The sequence below is a fragment of the Barbus barbus genome, assembly GCF_936440315.1.
Source record: "Barbus barbus genome assembly, chromosome: 18".
In the NCBI taxonomy this organism is placed as follows: domain Eukaryota; kingdom Metazoa; phylum Chordata; class Actinopteri; order Cypriniformes; family Cyprinidae; genus Barbus; species Barbus barbus.
The window spans coordinates 21009623-21029454 of NC_136746.1; the positions used below are offsets into that span (position 1 = coordinate 21009623).

At 38.0% G+C, this 19832-nt stretch overlaps 1 protein-coding gene across 1 annotated transcript in view; it reads left to right on the forward strand.

The window, feature by feature from the left end:
* brf1a (BRF1 general transcription factor IIIB subunit a) overlaps positions 1-17131 on the forward strand; it is a gene marked incomplete at its 3' end in the record, with an annotated part of 41908 nt that extends 24777 nt beyond the window's left edge. Inside the window, exons 13-19 of the mRNA XM_079440035.1 lie at positions 6979-7040; positions 7321-7402; positions 7507-7562; positions 7652-7914; positions 13548-13599; positions 14910-15069; positions 17094-17131. Coding sequence (XP_079296161.1) covers positions 6979-7040; positions 7321-7402; positions 7507-7562; positions 7652-7914; positions 13548-13599; positions 14910-15069; positions 17094-17131 — 713 coding nt within the window. The remainder of the gene's footprint in view (positions 1-6978; positions 7041-7320; positions 7403-7506; positions 7563-7651; positions 7915-13547; positions 13600-14909; positions 15070-17093) is intronic.
* Positions 17132-19832: the final 2701 nt, after the last annotated feature.

The following is a 19832-nucleotide window of genomic DNA, read 5'->3' on the forward strand; positions in this document are numbered from 1 at the left end:
GTTCCACTATGATTCCAAATTCAACTCCCACATTTGTGCTGTTATACCATAGATATAAAATAGATGATGTGGAGTGATTCCTTTTCTAGACATTCACATGAATCCATTTATAATTCACTTTCATTCTAGGTTCACCCTTCATTCACACATTTGTAATGTTATGCCATAGATAGAGGAAGAGGAGTGGAACTGGAGTGACTTCTCTTCTAAGCATTCACATTAATCCGTTTTCGTTCTAGATTCACCCTTCATTCAAACAATTGTTTTATGACATGTATACAGTATATGACGTAGAGTGTAACTGGAGCGACTCCTTTTGTAGACACTGACATTTATTCGTTTTTAATTCACTTTTATTCTAGATTCACCCTTCATTCACACATTTGTGCTGTTATGCTATAAATACAGGAAGAGGAGTGAAATGGGAGTGACTTCTTATACCACATCTACACTATCGCGAGAGTTACTGGGCCTCTGCATAACAGAACTCAAGAGTGACTTATTTATCTGAAATGATTGCGTTATCTTTTGTGGTTGTTGCGTTTACACTATAGCACTAGAGCATTTGAGAGAGAGAATAAGACTTTGTTGATCACAGGCAGAAGAGCTGCAGCTGGTAAACACCTGGGGATAGTGTGCTGGCAGGTTGTCAGATTGTGTGATTGGCTATGCGAGCAGGTTGTCATGTTTTCGATTGGTTGTGGTGATTGTGGATGATTTGTATGGGGCGGAGGAAGAGGAAGCCCCCCTCCACTCTTTGAAGCACTAATTGAACACAGCACCTTGTCATTAGCACACTGTCTTTCATCCACCCACTACGGTTGGCTGTGTGCGAGTTTACTTGCCCGTGAGACCCAGTGCGTGTGTATATTTTGTTTTGGTTTTTGAGTTGAGTTCAGGAAAAATCATGACTCGGAGTGGAGGTATTTTTAGTGCTTTTGTTTTGCCCAGCATCTGTGTAAACTCAAGTGAATGCCTTATAAATTGGCAGCAGTATGTCATTTATTTCCCTCTATTTGCTTATTTCATCTCTGTGATTGTATATGGGCACTGACAATATGGCTCTCTGTGTGTGTGCACTTCTGCCTTGGTTCTGTCTGCTTCAGCTTTTTCTGTCTATTCTGTCTGTTTATTTTTAGTTAGGCTCATTGTTCCATTCCAGACAATAAGATGCTTGTTAGAGTGTTCTAGTTCTTCTGTGTGAGAATGTGAGCAGGATGTTCTTATTTAAAAATGCAAAAATGTTTGTGTGATGTGCATAGAGAGAGATAGAGAACTTCATTATCACCATTATTGGCACCATTAGTCTTGTACTTCATAATTTTCCTTAAAGGGATAGTTCACTCAAAAATGTAAAATGTTTGTCATTCACTAACTAATTGTTGTCATTTCAAACTTGTTTGATTTTCATTCTTCTCCACAACACAAAATAAGGTATTTTGTATGTTGATTTCCAAATACTTTTTGTGACCATTGATTTTGATTGTGTGGACAAAAAACACTGAGCCATTTCTCAAGATATCTTTTTTTTATACACAAGAAAGAAAGTCATACAGGTTTGTACTGACATGAGGAGAATAAATGATCACAGAATTGGCATTTTTGGGTGAATTATCACTGTAACTTGTTTTAATGAATATTACATCATCTTTATTCCATTTTATTTAAATTCATCAGTTCCTACTATCTATGTTTCTCCACAATGTTAATATATTTCCTCAGAACCTAAATTATTTACTATACTTCCCTTTACACTGTGTACTACGGTATATACTGTTGTGTATGAATTTTCAAAGAGTAATAATGACTCAAATGCATCGGTTTTATTTTCAACTAAACTAAAGGAAGCATTTCAATGTGTTTCTCACTTGGTGTTAACTAAAAGTGACTAAGGAGTGTCAAAATGTCTCTTCATTCATATATATATATGCCAATAAAGGATACTCAGTTTAAATTGTGTGAGAGAGAGCAAGTTGTATACTGGTGTTTGAAGGTCTCCATCCTCTCCTCATCCTGTCTTTCTTTTTTGTACCTTTTCTTTTTTTTATTTTTCCTGTGTTTCTAAGGTCAGTTCTCTTCTGTGAGGATGTCAGAAGGGTTTCCCTTGTGTGTGTGTGTGTGTGTGTGTGTGTGTGTGTGTGTGTGGAGAGAAATCCGGTGCTGCTGTGAAATGCAGTGTAATTCTCTGAGGGGGCGGAGGACCTGTGATCTTAACAATGCCGCAGTGAGTGTGAGTCTCCAGATGGTCACTCACTGTCCCCCTTGCTGATCACACAGTAGGAGATGCCAGAATATTTAGTTTTACTGTGCTTCTGTTTTTTCTGTTTTTCCTTTCGTTTATTGACCAGTCAGTCCATTAAGTTTATTTCTGTCTAATTTCTAGTCCCTTTGCATATTTTTGCTGTTCACTGTTTGCCTGTAACATAAAAAAAGTAGATAGATCCTGCCCTCCTCTTCACATCTGTCAGAGTCTTCCTGGATCTTCAGAGCAGGAGGAGAGAAAAGACTTGTTCATTTACACTAGGAGATAGATGGAGAGAGGCGGGGAGGGAGAGGTGCCTTTCAAAGGAGAATGAAAGACCGAGTAAGTGTGTGAGTGACATTTATTCTTCTTGTTCTCTTTGAACACATCCCCGGGACAGCTGTTAGGGGTTTGTAAAGGACAGATGGGCCAAAAGTGATGGTAATTTACATTCATAAGGCCTTTATAATGCACACTGATGTGCCTTTGTTAGTCTTTATAATGATGTTCATAAACACAATATTTAGGATAATGTCACAGATCACATGCTTTTGAGGTGCTGTGTACAGTTGTAGGTCTTATGTTTAATGCTAGGTCTTGGTGATGTAGCAAAAAAATTATCTGTCTTTTGACGATATTGATATTTATGTAGTTCACATGCACTGAGAGAGAGAGAGAGAGAGAGAGAGAGAGAGTGTGTGTGTGTCCTAAGAAAAAAAACAGCACAACTGTTCAACATTGAAAATAATAATAAATGTTTCTTAAATGGTACTGTACATATAGACATATATAAATATAACATTTTAAATCTCTCATCAAAAGCGCATTAAAATCTGTACAATATTCATGGTGTAACTTCATTTTACTTCTCCAGCAAAATCTACATGAATCTCCAGCGAAATCTGCATGAATGTATCATATTAAATTCAAGCCATAGCCTCAACTTTAAACTAGAGTATAATAAAAAAATTTTTTTTAAAGCTGTAAAACTGTTGTCATAGCAACATTGTGCTAGCTGTAGTGAATTTTTCAACAGGACACATTTAATCCTTGTCACTCATTTATTGTTATGTTTTCTCATAATGAAATGCACTGTGAAGCACTGACAGTGATGTGATGTCATCTGAAAATATGACATCATAAACATGTGACTGACAGACAGACGTGTAGAGAGGGAAAAAAAACAAATGACTGTGGGAGGCCCGATCCATGTGATAGACACGTTCACTGTACCACTGACATGCACTGACAGAAAAATCTGTGTGCGGACCCCCGTGAGGCTGTTTTCCTGTCTAGATTTAACACCTGAAGAGCAACCGAACATGTGGGAATGGGAAATCTCATGAATAAAGTCTGTTCAAATCTTTTTCTCTCTTCTCTCTGCTGTTCCATTTCCATTTCAATTTTATTGTATAAAAATATGTCCAACCCTCCCCCTTTTTCTGCTCTATGGATGTACAGTAGAGTGTGAAAAAGCACATGCATATATTTTCTCTTGACATTTTCTCTCCCTCGTTCTCTCTTTCCAGCCTCTGGGCGATATAGACAGTAGTAGCAGGTGTGTGAGTGGGCGAGGAGTTTCCCTGGGGAAGTCACAGGGGTAAGAAGGGGTCAGTTTTTAATGGGCCGGTCTGCCCTCTTCGCCTCCAGAAGAAACCCCCCTTCCTCTCTCATTCCATATCTCTGCATCTCCATTGTGCGTCTTTTCCTTTCCCTGGGCTTCAGCACTTGTTCTTCTGACCCACCAGTCAGTTTGATTGACGTTATCAGATGATTACATTTAGTGAGCTTCTGCTTGTGCTGAAGAGTGGCCCAATTGGGGGAAGTCGTGGCCTAATGGTTAGAGAGTCGGACTAGTAATCGAAAGGTTGCGGGTTCGAGCCCCCGGCCGGCAGGAATTGTAGGTGGGGGGAGGGAATGTCCAGCGCTCTCTCCACCCTCAATACCACGACTGAGGTGCCCTTGAGCAAGGCACCGAACCCCCAATTGCTCCCCGGGCGCTGCAGCATGGCTGCCCACTGCTCCGGGTGTGTGTTCACGGTGTGTGTGTGTGTGTGTGTGGATTTGTTCACTACTCACTGCTGTGTGTGTGCACTTGGATGGGTTAAACGCAGAGCACCAATTTCGAGTATGGGTCACCATACTTGACAATACGTCACGACAAAAGAGTGAGAATTGTCCAGGGAGAGAAAGAAAGGAGGTGTCCATCTGTTGATATCTTGAAATATCAGTACGTCTTTAGTCTTTTCTTGAACAGGTGTTGGTGTCAGTGAAACCTCTGGAGATGAGGGGGGCCTTTGAACTCTTTCTGAACACACGCGGAAACGCTAATGTCTAGGTAGACAACATCATTCAGAAATTTAGCCTCAGGATGGAGACGTTTTTAGATTTGAAGAACAGGGGAATAGATGAAGAGGGAGAATGATTAGTGTTAGGTGGAGTCTGTCATTTGTTGTTTCTCTTCTCTGTAATTTTGTTGAACTTGGCTCCTTTTTTCTGCTTCTCAGGTTTTTTTAATTGCCTCTGTGACTTTCAGGTGAGGTTAAAGGGACAGTTCACTCAGAAATTGAAATTGTTATTGTTTACTAATGCCTGTGACTTTATTTCCTCTGTGCAACACAAAATTATACATTTTTGAATGGTTTGAAAAAGGCTTAAAAACAACTTGAAAAAGCACCATAAAAGCAACCATGCAACTATATTTAAAGCTTTCTGAAGCTGTACAATTACTTTGTGCAAAGAATGGACCAAATTTATTTAATATTCATTTAAAATCTTAACCCCGCTCTCTGTCTTAGTTTTGTCCAGTGTGTGAATATATTGTTCTTTTATATCAGATCTTTTCATTGAAGCGATTAATCGGGTTCACAAAACAGTCTGATCTATTCATTCACAAATTGGACTGATTCAGTTCTAGAATTAATGTTGACTACTGTCATAATGAAATCAAAATTGACCATTTTAAGTTTTTATGGAATGTTGCAGTGTTTATTAAAACAAATTGAGTGCATCACTCAGAAATGCATTACAGTAATGAAGAAAAGATGATTGCAATTTCGGTTTCGGACTTAAGATTCAGCATCATATTACTATTAATATTATCATGTTACTTGAAGACTTGAAATATAGTGCATGAGTTGTACATTTATGGTGCTTTTGCATCTTTTTTGACGTTTAAATCCTTTAGTCCCAATTAATTGTAATTGCAAGCAAATGACACTAAAGAAAAAACAGTACTGTTTTTGGATTAACGTGAGGGTGAGTAAATGAGGACAGAATTTTAATTTTTGGATGAACTATCCCTTTAAGTGGCAGTACTCATTACCAAGTCGATACTGAAAAAAAGTAACACTACCAGTTTTCTACAGGTATATTTACCAGTATAAGTCCCTAAGTGCTGTCTGACTGACAAGCAGCTGCTGTCAAACACTCATGCATATGCATATGTCTTAAGGTAGCGCAGCTGCACATGTGAACACTTTAAATGCTATTTTTAGTCAAAATGCATTTCCTTGCAAGCTACACACAGCTGGGTATGTCCTAAGTAAATGAAAACAGACGGGACAAAAAACAACATTTGAGCATGAACACAAAGTTAGGCCTAATGGAAAAGACAAACACTGCACTGCTGGTTTTATTACAGTTTGTCTCTCTTTATTCATATGCTCTTTTCTTGAATCCAGCTGCACCTGGTAGTCTCTCTGGTGTGGTTTTATTTCGCCTCTTGTAACTAATCTCTGCTATTCACGCTCTCACCACATCACACACGTGACTCATGGCACAGTGTGTTTTGATGTGCGGTATTGCAGGACTATCTGTGTGTGTTGATTTGAATGTGTTTTGTCTGTGCGTGTTCAGATGTGAGAGGAGGTCAGGTTTCACGACTCACGGGATCTGCTGGCATTGAGGGCCCCCCGTTCAGTAGCGAGAAAACCAGAATTTCCCTCACTTTCTGTGCTTTTTCCCCCTAGCCCCATCCCCAATTCAACACACGAGAGAGAGAGAGAGGGATGCTCTATGAAGCAAACTTCTGAAGCATTGCCAGTAATCTCCAGGCAGAAAGAAAAGAGTAAAGTTGGGGGAAGGGAGGAACTGGACCTGGAAACGAAGAAAAAGACGGAAGGCAGAGGGAGAATAACCCTGGAAGTTGCTACTGTAGTGCCACTGTTATAATGATCCCAGCAGCCCCAGTGGGCTATCCAGTAAAATTTGCTACAGGGCAGAAACCACAGAGAAACACTTTATTTTGCCACGCGGTTTTGCTGAGGGGCATTTTATGTGAAGGTTTTAAGGTTGGACTGCAGTGGGATTTTCTGCATATATCCACTAACCTAATTGAACAACTGGCTCAGAGAACTGTTTTATGAATGGCAGCAAAAATATAAATGCTGAAGCTTTTATTATGCATAATCCGCATGTGTTTCTCCTTAGGAAAGTGAAACATTGAATACACTTTAATTATGTGGAGAAAACACAAGGCAAGACTCTTTTTGTTTTTCTTTTGCCAAAGAAGTCTGAATGAGATTCACAACTTTTTGTTTATTTTTGAGTGTTTATTTTATCTTAAATGCTTTTTATGTTGTGGTTTTTGTTATAATTTAAAAATATATATATATGATCATATGATAATTAAACAGGGAAGTGTCTGTGCACAAATTTATTCAGACTTGTGATGTTCTTATGTCTACAAATAAAATCTTAAATATTTCGGAACTGTCTTCGTTTCTCTCCGTCAGATGTGGAGGCAGAAAACGGTGAGCTAGACTTGAGCGGTATCGACGAGGATGAGATCGATCGGGTGAGTTTTGACCTCACTATGGTAACGCCATGGTAATTTTCTTTGAAAGCAAATACAGAGGTTACATAAGCTCATGTTTGAAGTCTTGTCCGTTGAGAAAATCAACGTCATTGTGGTTCGATAAAGCTGAAATCTGAGATGGGATTTCACATCCAAAACTGAATAATGGGATTGCATTAGAAGAGCTGAATTGGATATGTTGCAATTTTACTCTCTTCAGCTAGTCCACCATGACATAAGGGATTATATATTGTGTTTCTCTTTTTTTTTTTTCTCTTAGTATATCCTTAATGAGAAGGAAGTTAAGGTGAAGACTGAACTGTGGATGCTTCAAAATGCAGACTACCTCAAAGAACAGAAAGGTGGAAGAGATTGAAATTTCCAATTTGTTCATTTTACCCATGACCGATTCATTTAAATTGAGTATGAAACACTTTTGTTAAAACAAACACTTGTTTTTCTTCAGAAAAGGAGGAGAGAATAGCAAAAGAAAAGGAGGACGGTACATATAAAGAGCGGAAGGTAAAAAAGGCACTTCATAAATGCAGGTGCAGTTGTCAGGATCTCAAATGTTTATGTGTTTACCTTCTTATTTTTATGTTGTCTCAAAGCCTAGAAAGAAGGGACAGAGGCGTGAGCCCATCAATGCCAGCACTGCAGACGAAGCCATCGAAAAGATGTTGGAGCAAAAACGCATCTCCACTAAAATAAACTACGATGTTCTGAAAGACTTGAATAAATCCAGCCCAAAAAGTCCCACTCGCCAGACTGATGAAGCTTCTGCTGGAGCCAAAAGAAGCCCCGTGGCCCGCCAACGGAAACCCCAACTGACTTCACCCAATATTGGCAAAACAATCAGCAGCTTTGGCAAGAGGTATGGAACTATAGGAGAACGGGTGTCCTGTCTCGATTTATTTCTGTTTTTCTCTCACTCCCTGCTTTTTTGGATTTTTAAAAAAAAAAAATTTGCCCACACACCTTCAATTACACATTCTGTTCTAAAACTCCTTTATACTACATAACTAGCCATCTGTCCTAGAAAAATCCCACCATCACAGTCTAACACCACATCCTATCCAGTAATGATGCAAAAAAATCTCTTTCATGTAAAAAGTTTTTATCCTAAGCTGCCGCAACCACAGTGAGTGACTAGACATTTTGTTTGGTTTCTATTACTATTTTGTGTCAACCCGGGTTGCCCCTCCCACTGAGAAATCTTTATTGTCCAAAAACACACTCAAATATATTCTGATTGGCTGTGATAGTGTTACATTATGCAATGTTATGAGACAGACAGATAACTTAGAATGGGGAGATTTTGTGTTCACAGAAAGTGGTTTACTTTAATACAACAAAAATGTTGTGAAATGTGTGTCTTTTAGTGTTTATGTGGACAGTCTAAAAACAGATCCACTCCTATTGATACGCCCTAAATTTATTCATTTGCCCACACCCCTTTTTTGGACTCTTTCCTATAACCAACTCAGCTATTTTTCTTCTCTATGCTAACTATAGACCTACGGATACACAATGGCAGGGTACAAGACTGTAACTGTACTTATTCTATCTTTATATAATTTCAATTGAAAGCATTTTTTTGGTTTCACCATTTTACAATGTTTAAACAATGTGCATCTGCTAGACAGAGTCTGCCTTCATTTCATAAATCATTGAAATAATAATTGGGTTAAAGAAAAATTTAAGCTTTACTTCAGCTTAGTAACAGCAAGCAGTCTAATAAAATTATCCTATTATGCTATAATGCTCTCTGCTTTGACGTTTTCCATGCTGCATTAGTCAAGCATATCGTGCAGATCACGTTTTTGTTGTTGTACTAGTGAATCGGTCTTGTGGATGCTGGTTTCTGTCGCTAATATAGCATCTTGTTATACCCACGAATAATATTATGGTATTACCATGGTTTTTGGTGCTCAGAAAGATAGATAGATTTATGATGTCGCGCTCCATTTTTTCAGACCTCTGCTGCTGTGATAGTAATACCGTGGTATTTTTGAAGTACCATGTAAAAACTGTGGTGTATAAACAGTTCAATCATTCAGGACCACAGCAAATATCTAAGTACCGTTGTATTGTCATCTGATAAAGCAACACTTCTCGTAGTAGTATAATCTGCTAGATAAGAGAAGAAATCCTCATCTAAACTGGAAATTCCCATATTAGTGAAAGGTTCTTATGTTTGTTTCTCTCTCTTTTTTATATCCTTTACCCTTTTGTGCCCTTGAGTACAGGGCAGGTCTGTTAAGAATAGCCCAATCTGGGCTAAATTAGCCGTGTGTGTGTGTGTGATAGAGAGAGAGAGAGAGAGAGTCTCATGCATATGGTCAGTCAGAATAGCCCCGTTTTGCTCTATATTTAGTCTCTAAATGCTGGTATGGAACACATTAAAGTTTAGAGCACATATTTAAAGTGAGGCCCCACTACGACCCACTCCCTTGTACCCTCCTTTTCGGAGAATGTGTGTGTGTGTGTTGTACTACCATGTACTCATTTCCATTCATGCTGTTAGTCTTTGGCTGAGTGCTCTTCTAGGTTGTCATTAGTCATGGATATATTCTCTCTTTAAGGAGAGGCTCTTGGTGGCCCTGCGCAGAAAATGTGCTCCACCTTCAGTTTGTCTCTGACACAGTGAGGCCAGTATCATGGAACAATGAGCAACTCTCTCTTTTTCTCTGTCTCTCTCTCTTTGAGTGGCCAGTTTTATCTGTGTAGTGTTTTTCTCATTGAATAAATTCTTGAAGTGAACAGGATAGATCTGTTGAATCATTCATTCTGAAAGTAGCTTTTATGTTTAGTTTTTTTCTGAATGGGAAGGTGAGCAATCTGAACATCCTTTTAAAAGCCATTACACTGTTACCATGCCAATCTTGCTCTCTCTTTCTCAGATTTTCTCACTCATAACAGCCTACAGTCTGTTTACTGAATGGAGTCTACCTGAACGAGAGCATCTGTATTATTCAGTGACTTGTCGTTTACAGCTCAAAGATGACCTCTCCTTTCATTCATTCATTCATAGACTCATTTTTCAGGTGGGCAAAAAAAAAAAAAGGTGAACAAAAAATAAATTGAATACTGTTGTAATCTCCTATGTATTAAACAATATTTAACATAAAATATATTATATTTATGATTAATATATATTGACCGAAATTCACAGTTTAATTTACAGAACTCTGATTATGAAGCATAAAGGCCAAATAAGCACATTTTATTTATTTCTTATTTTTGTATTGCCAGCAAAGTCATTGAAAACACACTTTGACTATTCAATATATTTCACAACCTTCACTCTGTTTTAAGAGGTTTTAAGAGGTTTCCAGTCCTATTTCAGCTGAACCTGAATTTATCACAGAAACTCAAATTAGTGTAGTTCAGTGTGTGTGTGTGTGTGCGCATGATGTTCTGCTAACAGTAAAGCCATTGTATTCCGTTCAATCCACCCTCTGTGACACACTGAGGTATTGTGTACTGTTATACACGCGCGCACACACGCACATAGACATGCAACCTTCCTTTTCTGCCTCTCTGCTGTTTTTTTTTTTTTTTTTTTTTACAGCATATTCCCGACATCCTGCAATTACCTGAACATCTACCCATCTGCTGGTCTGTTCGTCCCTCCATGCTTCTGAACCTTAAATTTAATAAGTCTCTCACTTTCTCTCACTCTGTTGTCCAGAAATAGCCTGTATAATTGCCCCCTGCTGTTTTAACCCCCTCTCCCTTGCTTTCCTCCCACCTTTTCTGGTAATTTTCTTGTCCTCTCAAATACCCACAGCTCAGCATTTATACGGCACCATTGAGATAACAAAAGTATGAGTGTTTGTGTGAGACAGTGTTCATTTTTTGGCTGAAATGAAAAGGTTTTCATTAGAGTTAGAGGTAAGGCTTTGTGAGAACCTGAGATGGATTGCGCTCATTTTTGCAGTCCCCCGATCCTTTGTTCTTCCAACACTTCCTCTGTATGCATACATGAGACCATCTCATGCTAGACATTCACACCTGGAGTGCCAGAAATCGCCATCTCGCACCATCACACATCTGGTAATTAAACAGTCTCCTTTCTCCCTCTTTCAGACAGCTGTTATAGACTCTCTTTCCGTTTTTTTCCCCTTTCTTTCTTTTGCTTCCGTCTCACTTCCTCTGAGGATATTTCTGCTGTCGGCTCAAAGTTTCTTTCTTAATCAGCTTACTTGCAGAAAACCTGCATCGAGAGAGAGAGAGAGAGAGAGAGAGAGAGAGAGCGAGAGAGAGACTGAGAGGTGAGCTGTCTGCTGTCTGCGAGATCAAAGAAAGTTGGGTTTTTCTCAAGGCTGAGTTAACCCAAAAACGAGAGGAAGTTTTCGTCATCCTTGAGGAAAAGAGAGACCCTTATCTTTGCCTGGAACCAAGGCAAGCTTCTGAGATGAAGAAACCTACTTCTTAGTCAGTGTTTGCTCATGCTTTCATGCACTCAGCGGTAATAGTGTCAGCCTGGTGTCATACACCTTCAGCTCAGTAAAATAAATGCCCCTGTTGACATCAGCCATTTAGTCATACACTGAGAGCAGCGTGATGCAGAAGGTCAGAGTAAATGCTGAACTGTTTATAATCTTCTGTGAGGAAGCAATGGAGTCATTACAACCACAAACCAGAGACTTTGGAATGAGGTCATGTGCACATCATTACAAATGGTGAGAGGAAAAAAATTGATATCAAACAGTCTCACAGTATTATAGTGATACTCTCAAATCGTTTTTAGGCTAATTCTGAAAAGCACCAAGGTTCAATAATAGAGTAGCGCATCACAATATATCACAGTTTTGAATAGCTGTCACAAAGAAGCACAATATTATTGTATTGTGACCCAGATATCAATATACCGCATCAGCAGGTCCCTGATTCCCACCCGTAATCATTATTGTTGTGCTCTGTGTTTGAATAATTGACCCACTCAGTGGTGTAAACCGTTTATCAGCCCTTGACGCACATGTGAATCTGTGTGTGTGTGTGTGTGGAACAGACTGTTTCTCAGGAATAGAATGTTGTCGCTGGGTTTTGGCTCTGGCTGCTTGTTTTCATGCCAAATACCGCACCGCTCCCCATCCCAGAATGCACTGTAGCATCAATAGGACACTCACATGCTGGGCTGTGAAGGACTGTCAGCCATGCATGCCTGTCTTACTGACTTCACTGAAGGAATCTATTCATCTATTTAACATTCCATCTATCGTTATATCTTTCTATTTATCGTTCTATCATTCTGTTTGAAGTTCTATCGCTCTAAACTTCTATCGATCTACATATTTTTATATTTCTATCCATCTTTTTATTGTTCTATCCTTCTATCATTTTATCCTCCTTTCTTTCATTCTATCCATCTTTCTATCGTTCGTTTTGTCGTTCTATCCTTCTTTCTTTATTTGTTTCCTTTCCTATTCGATCCATTTTTATTCTTCTTTCTATCCTCCTTTCTGTCATTCTATCCATCTTTCCTTCTTTCTGTCGTTCTATCCTTCTTTCTCTTCTTTCTGTCATTCTATCCTTCTTTCTCTCCTTTTTGTCATTCTTTCCATCTTTCTATCATTCTTTCTCTTCATATTTCTGTCTGTCTGTGAGAGAGATGTTTGAGTTGAGTTCATTATGTGCGTTTTAGTAGATTCGGGACGGCTTGCGGTTATATAAAGAGAACTTCTCCCATGAGAGCTGAATCTCTTCTGCATATTCAGATGTATTATCAGGAGAATCATATGATTCTGATTAGCGTGTATTTATGCTGCGGGTTTAGTGCATCATATCCATACCTCATTAACATATCTTACATTTGTTGGAATAATGAGTAAACTCATTATTCGAACTGTGCCAGTGCACGTTGACTTGCAAATACTGAGATCGTAAGTGCGTCTCTGGATTCTTCTGTGCTTGTCCTGCCCCCTCTTTCTCTGTCTCTCGATCTCCCCCTCCTGTTGTCACTCGAGCTGCCATGTTTATTCCACTGGGAATTTTGCAGTGAGAGATTTGAGGTAGACTGTAATTCAAGACGGGACTTTTCCATGTCTGCCACCACCTATGAAAATGTGCTAGAGTCACAAATGTTGTTGTTCTTCATGCATTTTGGTTTTGAAAAACAGTAAATACATTTTTACTAAATATACAGAGTGACATTTCATTGTGAAGCAGGGGTTGTTAGAGTCTCTCTGGGTCTGTATGCTTTTCTGGGTTGATAGAATTCAAATTACGCACATTTAGGGAATTAATTTAAATAATGTGTCAAGATTTGCATTATAATAAGTCAGTGATTTAAGCAGTGCAGTGAATTGAAAAGAGCAGAGCTGATATAAATATTGAGTTTATAGGACTGGACAGTAAGTAATTTTTGACTTTGTGTTTGTCAACTTTTGATTTAAGAAAAAAAAAATCTGAGCAGCTTTTGAAAAATAAGTCATGTTCTCTTAATGATCTTGTCTATATGTCTTTTCCCTGTCTCTCTCTTTCTGTCTTGCCGTCTCCAAGGTTACAGCCCCTGGTGTGTGCGCAGCCCTCTAAGAAGCTGGCCCTCGATCAGGTGAGTGAATTTAAATCACCGTCCTTCCTACTAGCTCATCCTTGGCAGGTCTCTGGATATATTAAACCACTTTTCCTTGACCCTCAAATGGCCCTCTGGCCCGGAGCTTCACTCTGGCACAGGAAAACCGCATTAAGTTGACCTAGAAACAGGTTTTTCCTTTTCATGTCTAAATTAAGAGAATTATTTTGATCCACCGAGCTGCTTCTAGATCAGCAGTCTAACTCTGAGCCGATACTCAAAGGCGCCAGTTTGAAGCTAATGTACCGGCTCGGACTGCAGTGGAAAGTGGGCTGCTGACATCTTGACTCTGAAGAGGCCTTGATGACACATGCTCTTTTCTCTCGAATCCTACTGATCCCTTGCCGTCATTCTGGCCCGTAGACCGCCGGAGCTCTTGAGTGGCCCTGTCACTCCCTCTGGCTGTGTCTTCCATGATGCTTCATCTTTCTGTATGTCAGAGTCCTTGATCTTTTCTTCTCTGTCTTGTTATTCTCTGTTATTAAGTCAGTCAGTCCGTCTTATCTTGGTCTCTGGTTTTTCTGTCTACTTTTAAACTTCTGTGTGTGTGAGAACGCTCTTTTGAACCCATGGCAAAAAAAAACTACCTCCAGGGGTCAATAATCGGGTAACTAGACAACCTCTTACCATCACTTGACAATGGGAAATTAAGCTTTGTGATTGATGGTATTCCCTTCGTACCTTGGGAAAGTAAACCATTTGAAAATTCACTAACAAGGTGAACTATTGCTAAATCTTAAGCTAACTTGTGATGAAGTGTTATCCACATTTGCAGGAGCATGATAACAGGAGTACACAGTTAGAGTTGGTAAAAGGTGTTTTGTAAGTATTTTGAAGTCACCAAATCCAAGTTGACCCTATTGACTTTATTAATACATAACTTTTATCTTATTGTGCGCAATTCATTGATGCTCGATATCCAAAAAGGTAAACGTATTCGTAATTGTTCAGTCACTTAAATATCTTGCTCTTAAGCCATTTTTAATTTATGACAATGTGTACTTTATACAGATTGTTTTAAAGCAACTTCATTGTAATAAACAGCCTCAGTAAAAAAATTACTCTAGAATTGCTCTGCCTCTGAAAAGACATTCCTTTTTGACTGACTTCTTGAATTTTTCAACCCCTCCCCAACTAACCACTTTGTCTATCCAATCAGTCAATTCCACACTACATTTTTACAGCTCACCGAATATCCTGTTTCACTTGGAAACACGTTGGATGATGGGCATAAGATGAGCTGAGAATGCCATTTCATGTTGACTTTGTCTTTCCTTCTCTACCTTCAGAAAGGGTTTGGTGCCCCAGTGGCCACTCCTGCTGCCCCATCCCAGAATGCTGTTGTTGTGGAGAGTGGACCGGTGGCGTACGAAGAGCCTGCAAATGAAGAAGAGGAGGATGAGGAGGATGAACACTGTGTCAGTGCCATGCAGTTAATGGGCGGCACTGGTATGAAATGCAATAAAGTCGTTCTTTTCACCTTTAGGATAAATTTTTAACATTTCATAAAGGTCCTTTTAGACCAGTGGTATTTTAGTATTATTTACACTACTATAGTGTTTTAATAGTATTATCAATTGCCAATTTAAATGTTTCAATTTTAATTATTTGTATAATCTCAGTTTTCATTTTAATTGTATTGTTAGTAATTTTGTGCTTTTGTCATTTTTGTTTGTTTTATTTAAAATGTTTGAATTTAGCTTTATTCTAATTTCAGTTTTAGCAAATTTAGTATTTAAGCTTAGTTTCTATCAGTTAGTTGCCAACACGATATTTCTAATTTTCATTTAAGTTAAAAGTTATCTAATATTTATATTTTATTTCAAATTTCTTCTACAAAAGTAGTTTTAATTAATAATAACAACATTGCTTTAGAGGCTTTCATCCTTTTCTGACCCAACTTTTTCAATATAAAAAAAGCTAGATGTTCTGCATTACACTTTGTATTAATGTTGCTTTTCATTAAGAACATTACCTTTACTATTTTATGTGCTTAACAGATCATTAGCTAATGTTTATTCAAAAAACGTTACATTTTGAATATTTACGAACCTATTTGGGACCCTGGACCACAAAACCAGTCATAAGTGTCCATTTTTTCAAAATTGAGATTTATACACCATCTGAAAGCTGAATAAATAAGCTTTCCGTTGATGTATGGTTTGTTATGATAGGACAATATTTGGCTGAGATACAACTATTTGAAAATCTGGAATCAGAGGGTACAAAAAAATCGAAATATTGATAAAAATCGCCTTTAAAGTTGTCCAGATGAAGTTCTTAGCAATCCATATTACTAATCAAAAATTAAGTTTTAATATATTTTATGGTAGGAAATTTACAAAATATCTTCATGGAACATGATCTTTACTTAATATCCTAATGATTTTCGGCATAAAAGAAAAATCACTAATTTTGACCCACACAATGTATTTTTGGCTATTGCTACAAATATACCCCAGCGACTTAAGACTGATTTTGTGGTCCAGGGGGCGTATTACAGAAAGATCCTAACTTTAAAATCTTATCTTATCTGTTTGGTAACCATGGTAATTTCAGTTAGGACCACATTTAGGACAAAAGCTAACAGAACAGCATTTCCTAAGTGTGTTATCCTATCTTGACTACAAATAGGAAAGGGGTATTACAGAAACCTTCTAACTTGACAAAAAATCCTAAAAACTGTCTTAACTTTAGGACAACCCCACAGCTGTCTTAACTTCAAAATTATTTGAAAGCTAACGGAAAAAAAACACTTACAACTGTGCTGTCCGACAATGGTATTACATTTATTAATTATTATTATTAATTATTAATAAGAACGGAGATGTTTAATGGTAGAAAGACTATTGGAGGACCCTGAAGATGTTACATTTTGATGACAAAACATAAGTAATCACAGACTGCTGCGCATGATATTACAGTTAGCACAGGAACTGCAACCACCATTACAGAGACCAACAAAAGCATCATGGAGCATTACTGGTTGTAGTGCAAGTGACTAATGCCTTACGTTTTTTTTTTTGCAAAAGGTGATTTTCAAAGTGAAGTAGCTTCTATTATTTTGTTTACCTCATCAGCAGCTGGGCAGTGTTGGTTGCGTGGTAAGAGACCTGAGAGTGGATTGCCGAGCTTGATAATGCCATTTAAGATTTCCTAACTAGAGATAAGATACTATTTTGTAAGATAGGATAAGAATCCCAAATTAAGTTAAGATTTGCTTCTGTAATACAGAGAAAAATCCTAATTTAACATATCATATCTTAAGTTAAGACCTAAGATAAGAAACTTTCTGTAATACGCCCCCAGGGTCACATTTATATATAATCCTCTCAGACTCCTGGTTGAAAACTTTGGCTTCTTTTGACAAAAACATCTTCATTTTATGCTCTTTTTGTGAGTTTCTGTAGTTCAGAAAAGAGTGTTAAGTTTTGTCCCAACCTTTTTGCATTCCTCTTCTTTCCTGTCTACAGATTACGGCTATGAAGTAGATGATGATGATGGCTTCTGAATCCAGAGTGCCTGTGGGAGCACCAGTGGAGAGGACACACTAACGCTTACCCTGCTGCTTATTCTGACCCCTAAACACACACATGCAACCTCTATCTCATTACCTCTAGTCTCCGTGCTTATGTTTGCAAGATGAGAAAAATGTGAACTTTACACACTACAGAGGATGGAAAACTACAGCTAAACAAGAACAAAGATCCCACATTCTTGCTTTTTCATAGGTGTGTGTTCTGAGCTCATTTGCACCAAGTAACGTAAACACCATTAAAACTCACAACACACAAACAGGAGAATGAGAGTAAGTGGATGTGTGTGTGGTGATTGAGAGTGATGATTCTCTCTCTGGAGTGTGTAAGCCTGCTAGCTAACTGCATTACTGTGTGTTTTAGGCTAATGATGACATATGATCTTGCACATCTAAAGCGATTAGCCCACATGAGGCTCAGGCCTCTGTGTGGACAAATGTGTGCATGTACACGTGCCTTTAAATATTGCAGTATACTTGTCTGGAATAGTATTGTGATGATTTTCAGAGCCAAAGTGTTATTCTTTAAACCAGATGTAACTCAGTATTGAGTTAGAATGGATTAGAGGTGTCAAATATGATTAGTAACAGTGTTAAATTTTGTTCTGCTGCTTGGCTGGTTTTCTAGTGCCTTTTTTTAATTATTATAAAATTACCTACTGGTCAGGTGGGTTTTCCAGTTGGGATATTTTTCAATATAATGTTTAAATGGTACTCTTAATTGGGATATAGTTATTTTTGATTTGATGGTTGCTGTTTTTCTTATTTAATATAAGACATGGATATCAAACCAAATGAGAATACTTAAAAAAAAAAATTCATTCTTGATAAATGCTGTTAAAGTGTCATTGGCTCGATCATATTATCACTGTTTAAATATTTTGAACATTCACAAAAATGCTATATAATTTATTTATTTTTTTCAAAGAAAAATGTTTACGGTGTTGGATTGTTTTGAAATGGACTGATGTCAAAGAAATAATAGATCGATAGTTTAGTATTGGTCTGTTAATGAGGAGGAACAGTATTTTATTTGTATTACTTATATCTGAACTCTCAGTAAAGTTGCTCTTTGAGAACATTTTACTTTATTTATAGTTTGCTCTTTCCCAGATCAAAAGATAGGAGTAAGATTTTTTTTTTTTTACTTCGGTTAGAAAAGTATTTGAAGGGTTTCTTCTATCAGTCATGCCACTATACACACAACAGATATTACTGATGCAAAACCAAATCTGTTAAATAACAGTACAGGTTACAGGGTAACCACATAAAAATAGTGCATTTAGGCTGGGATTATTTAGCTCAAGTTGGACAGCAAATTCTGATTACAATATAGACCAAACCTCTGTATTTGCATCAACAATTGATAAATACTTGATGTCTTGGTGAATTCTTGCATGTATAATAAAAATCTTAAATATGCAATCCATCAGGATTTTAAAAACTGGACACATTTATAGTTTCATCTCTATACCATTAGAGCTAGTTTCATTTGGAGTCAATTGGTTTGGTCTTGAAACAGTAATAGCAACAGTAAAACAGACTCAAAAAGTGTTCAGTAAACCTAAAGTATCTACATTTACTCATCCAAAGCGACTTACAATTGCTATATATGTCAGAGGTCGCACGCCTCTGGAGCAATTAAGTGTCTTGCTCAGGAACACATTGGTGTCTCACAGTGGATTCGAACCCGGGTCTCTCACACCAAAGGCATGTGTCTTATCCACTGCGCCATCACCACCAGAGTATTTATGGGCAGAGAATAAAGAATAATTACGCATTACGTCTTATGTCTTTATTTTTCAGCATGATCACTGTATATTTGTATTTTTTTGTCTGCTGGTTATAATCTGTCTGCTGTCTGCCTGACACTATGGCCTAAAACAGGCTATCTTCACTGCCTGTGGGTAAAGCTTTCTGGGAAATAAGACAATGAAAGAGTTGAGCATCTGTTTTTAGGTTCATGAGCTCAAGGCTGTTATGTTTTGGTTGGCATAGAAACATGAGAAATAGTAATTGTATGATCCCACTGGATGAGACCCTAGAAGTGACCTCCCTCTCATGTCTGCAGGGCAAGGGCTGCTGGGAGTTGAAGTTCTTCAGGTCATATGTATTTACTGGATGTGGTGGCAGGGTATTTGCTAGCCTTCAAGGCTGGTGAAAGCTCTGAGAGGAAGGGAACTCTGTAACAACACATTTTTTATTACATATTCTCTTTTGTTTTACATGTTGGACACAGAGACTACACAGTTTTTCTGTGTATTTAAATATTTAGCCTCAGATCCTAATGGTATATGATGGTTCTGCATCCTTTGGGAGGAAATCTGTATGACGCTTTGATCAATAACCACACAGACCCTGACGGTCCACACACCTCTTCACACTTCTGACTTTCTCGTTAGCTCTTTTTTACTACTCTGACCTTTTACCGTCACACGTGAGAAAACAGCGCTGATCAGGCTTGATGGGAGAGATTGGGGGTTAATCTGTTGAAGCATGTGAGAGAGACAGGATTTCCCGAGATCCTGAGAAAGGTGAGAAAATATTGATTTTTGCTAATGAGAGGATTTTTGCCAGGCTGTTTAGGAATGTAGCCTACCTATAATGGTGAATACTATTCAACACTAATACACACTCAGGTGACAGTTCCTGTCAACATAAAAGGAGAAAAAAGGGC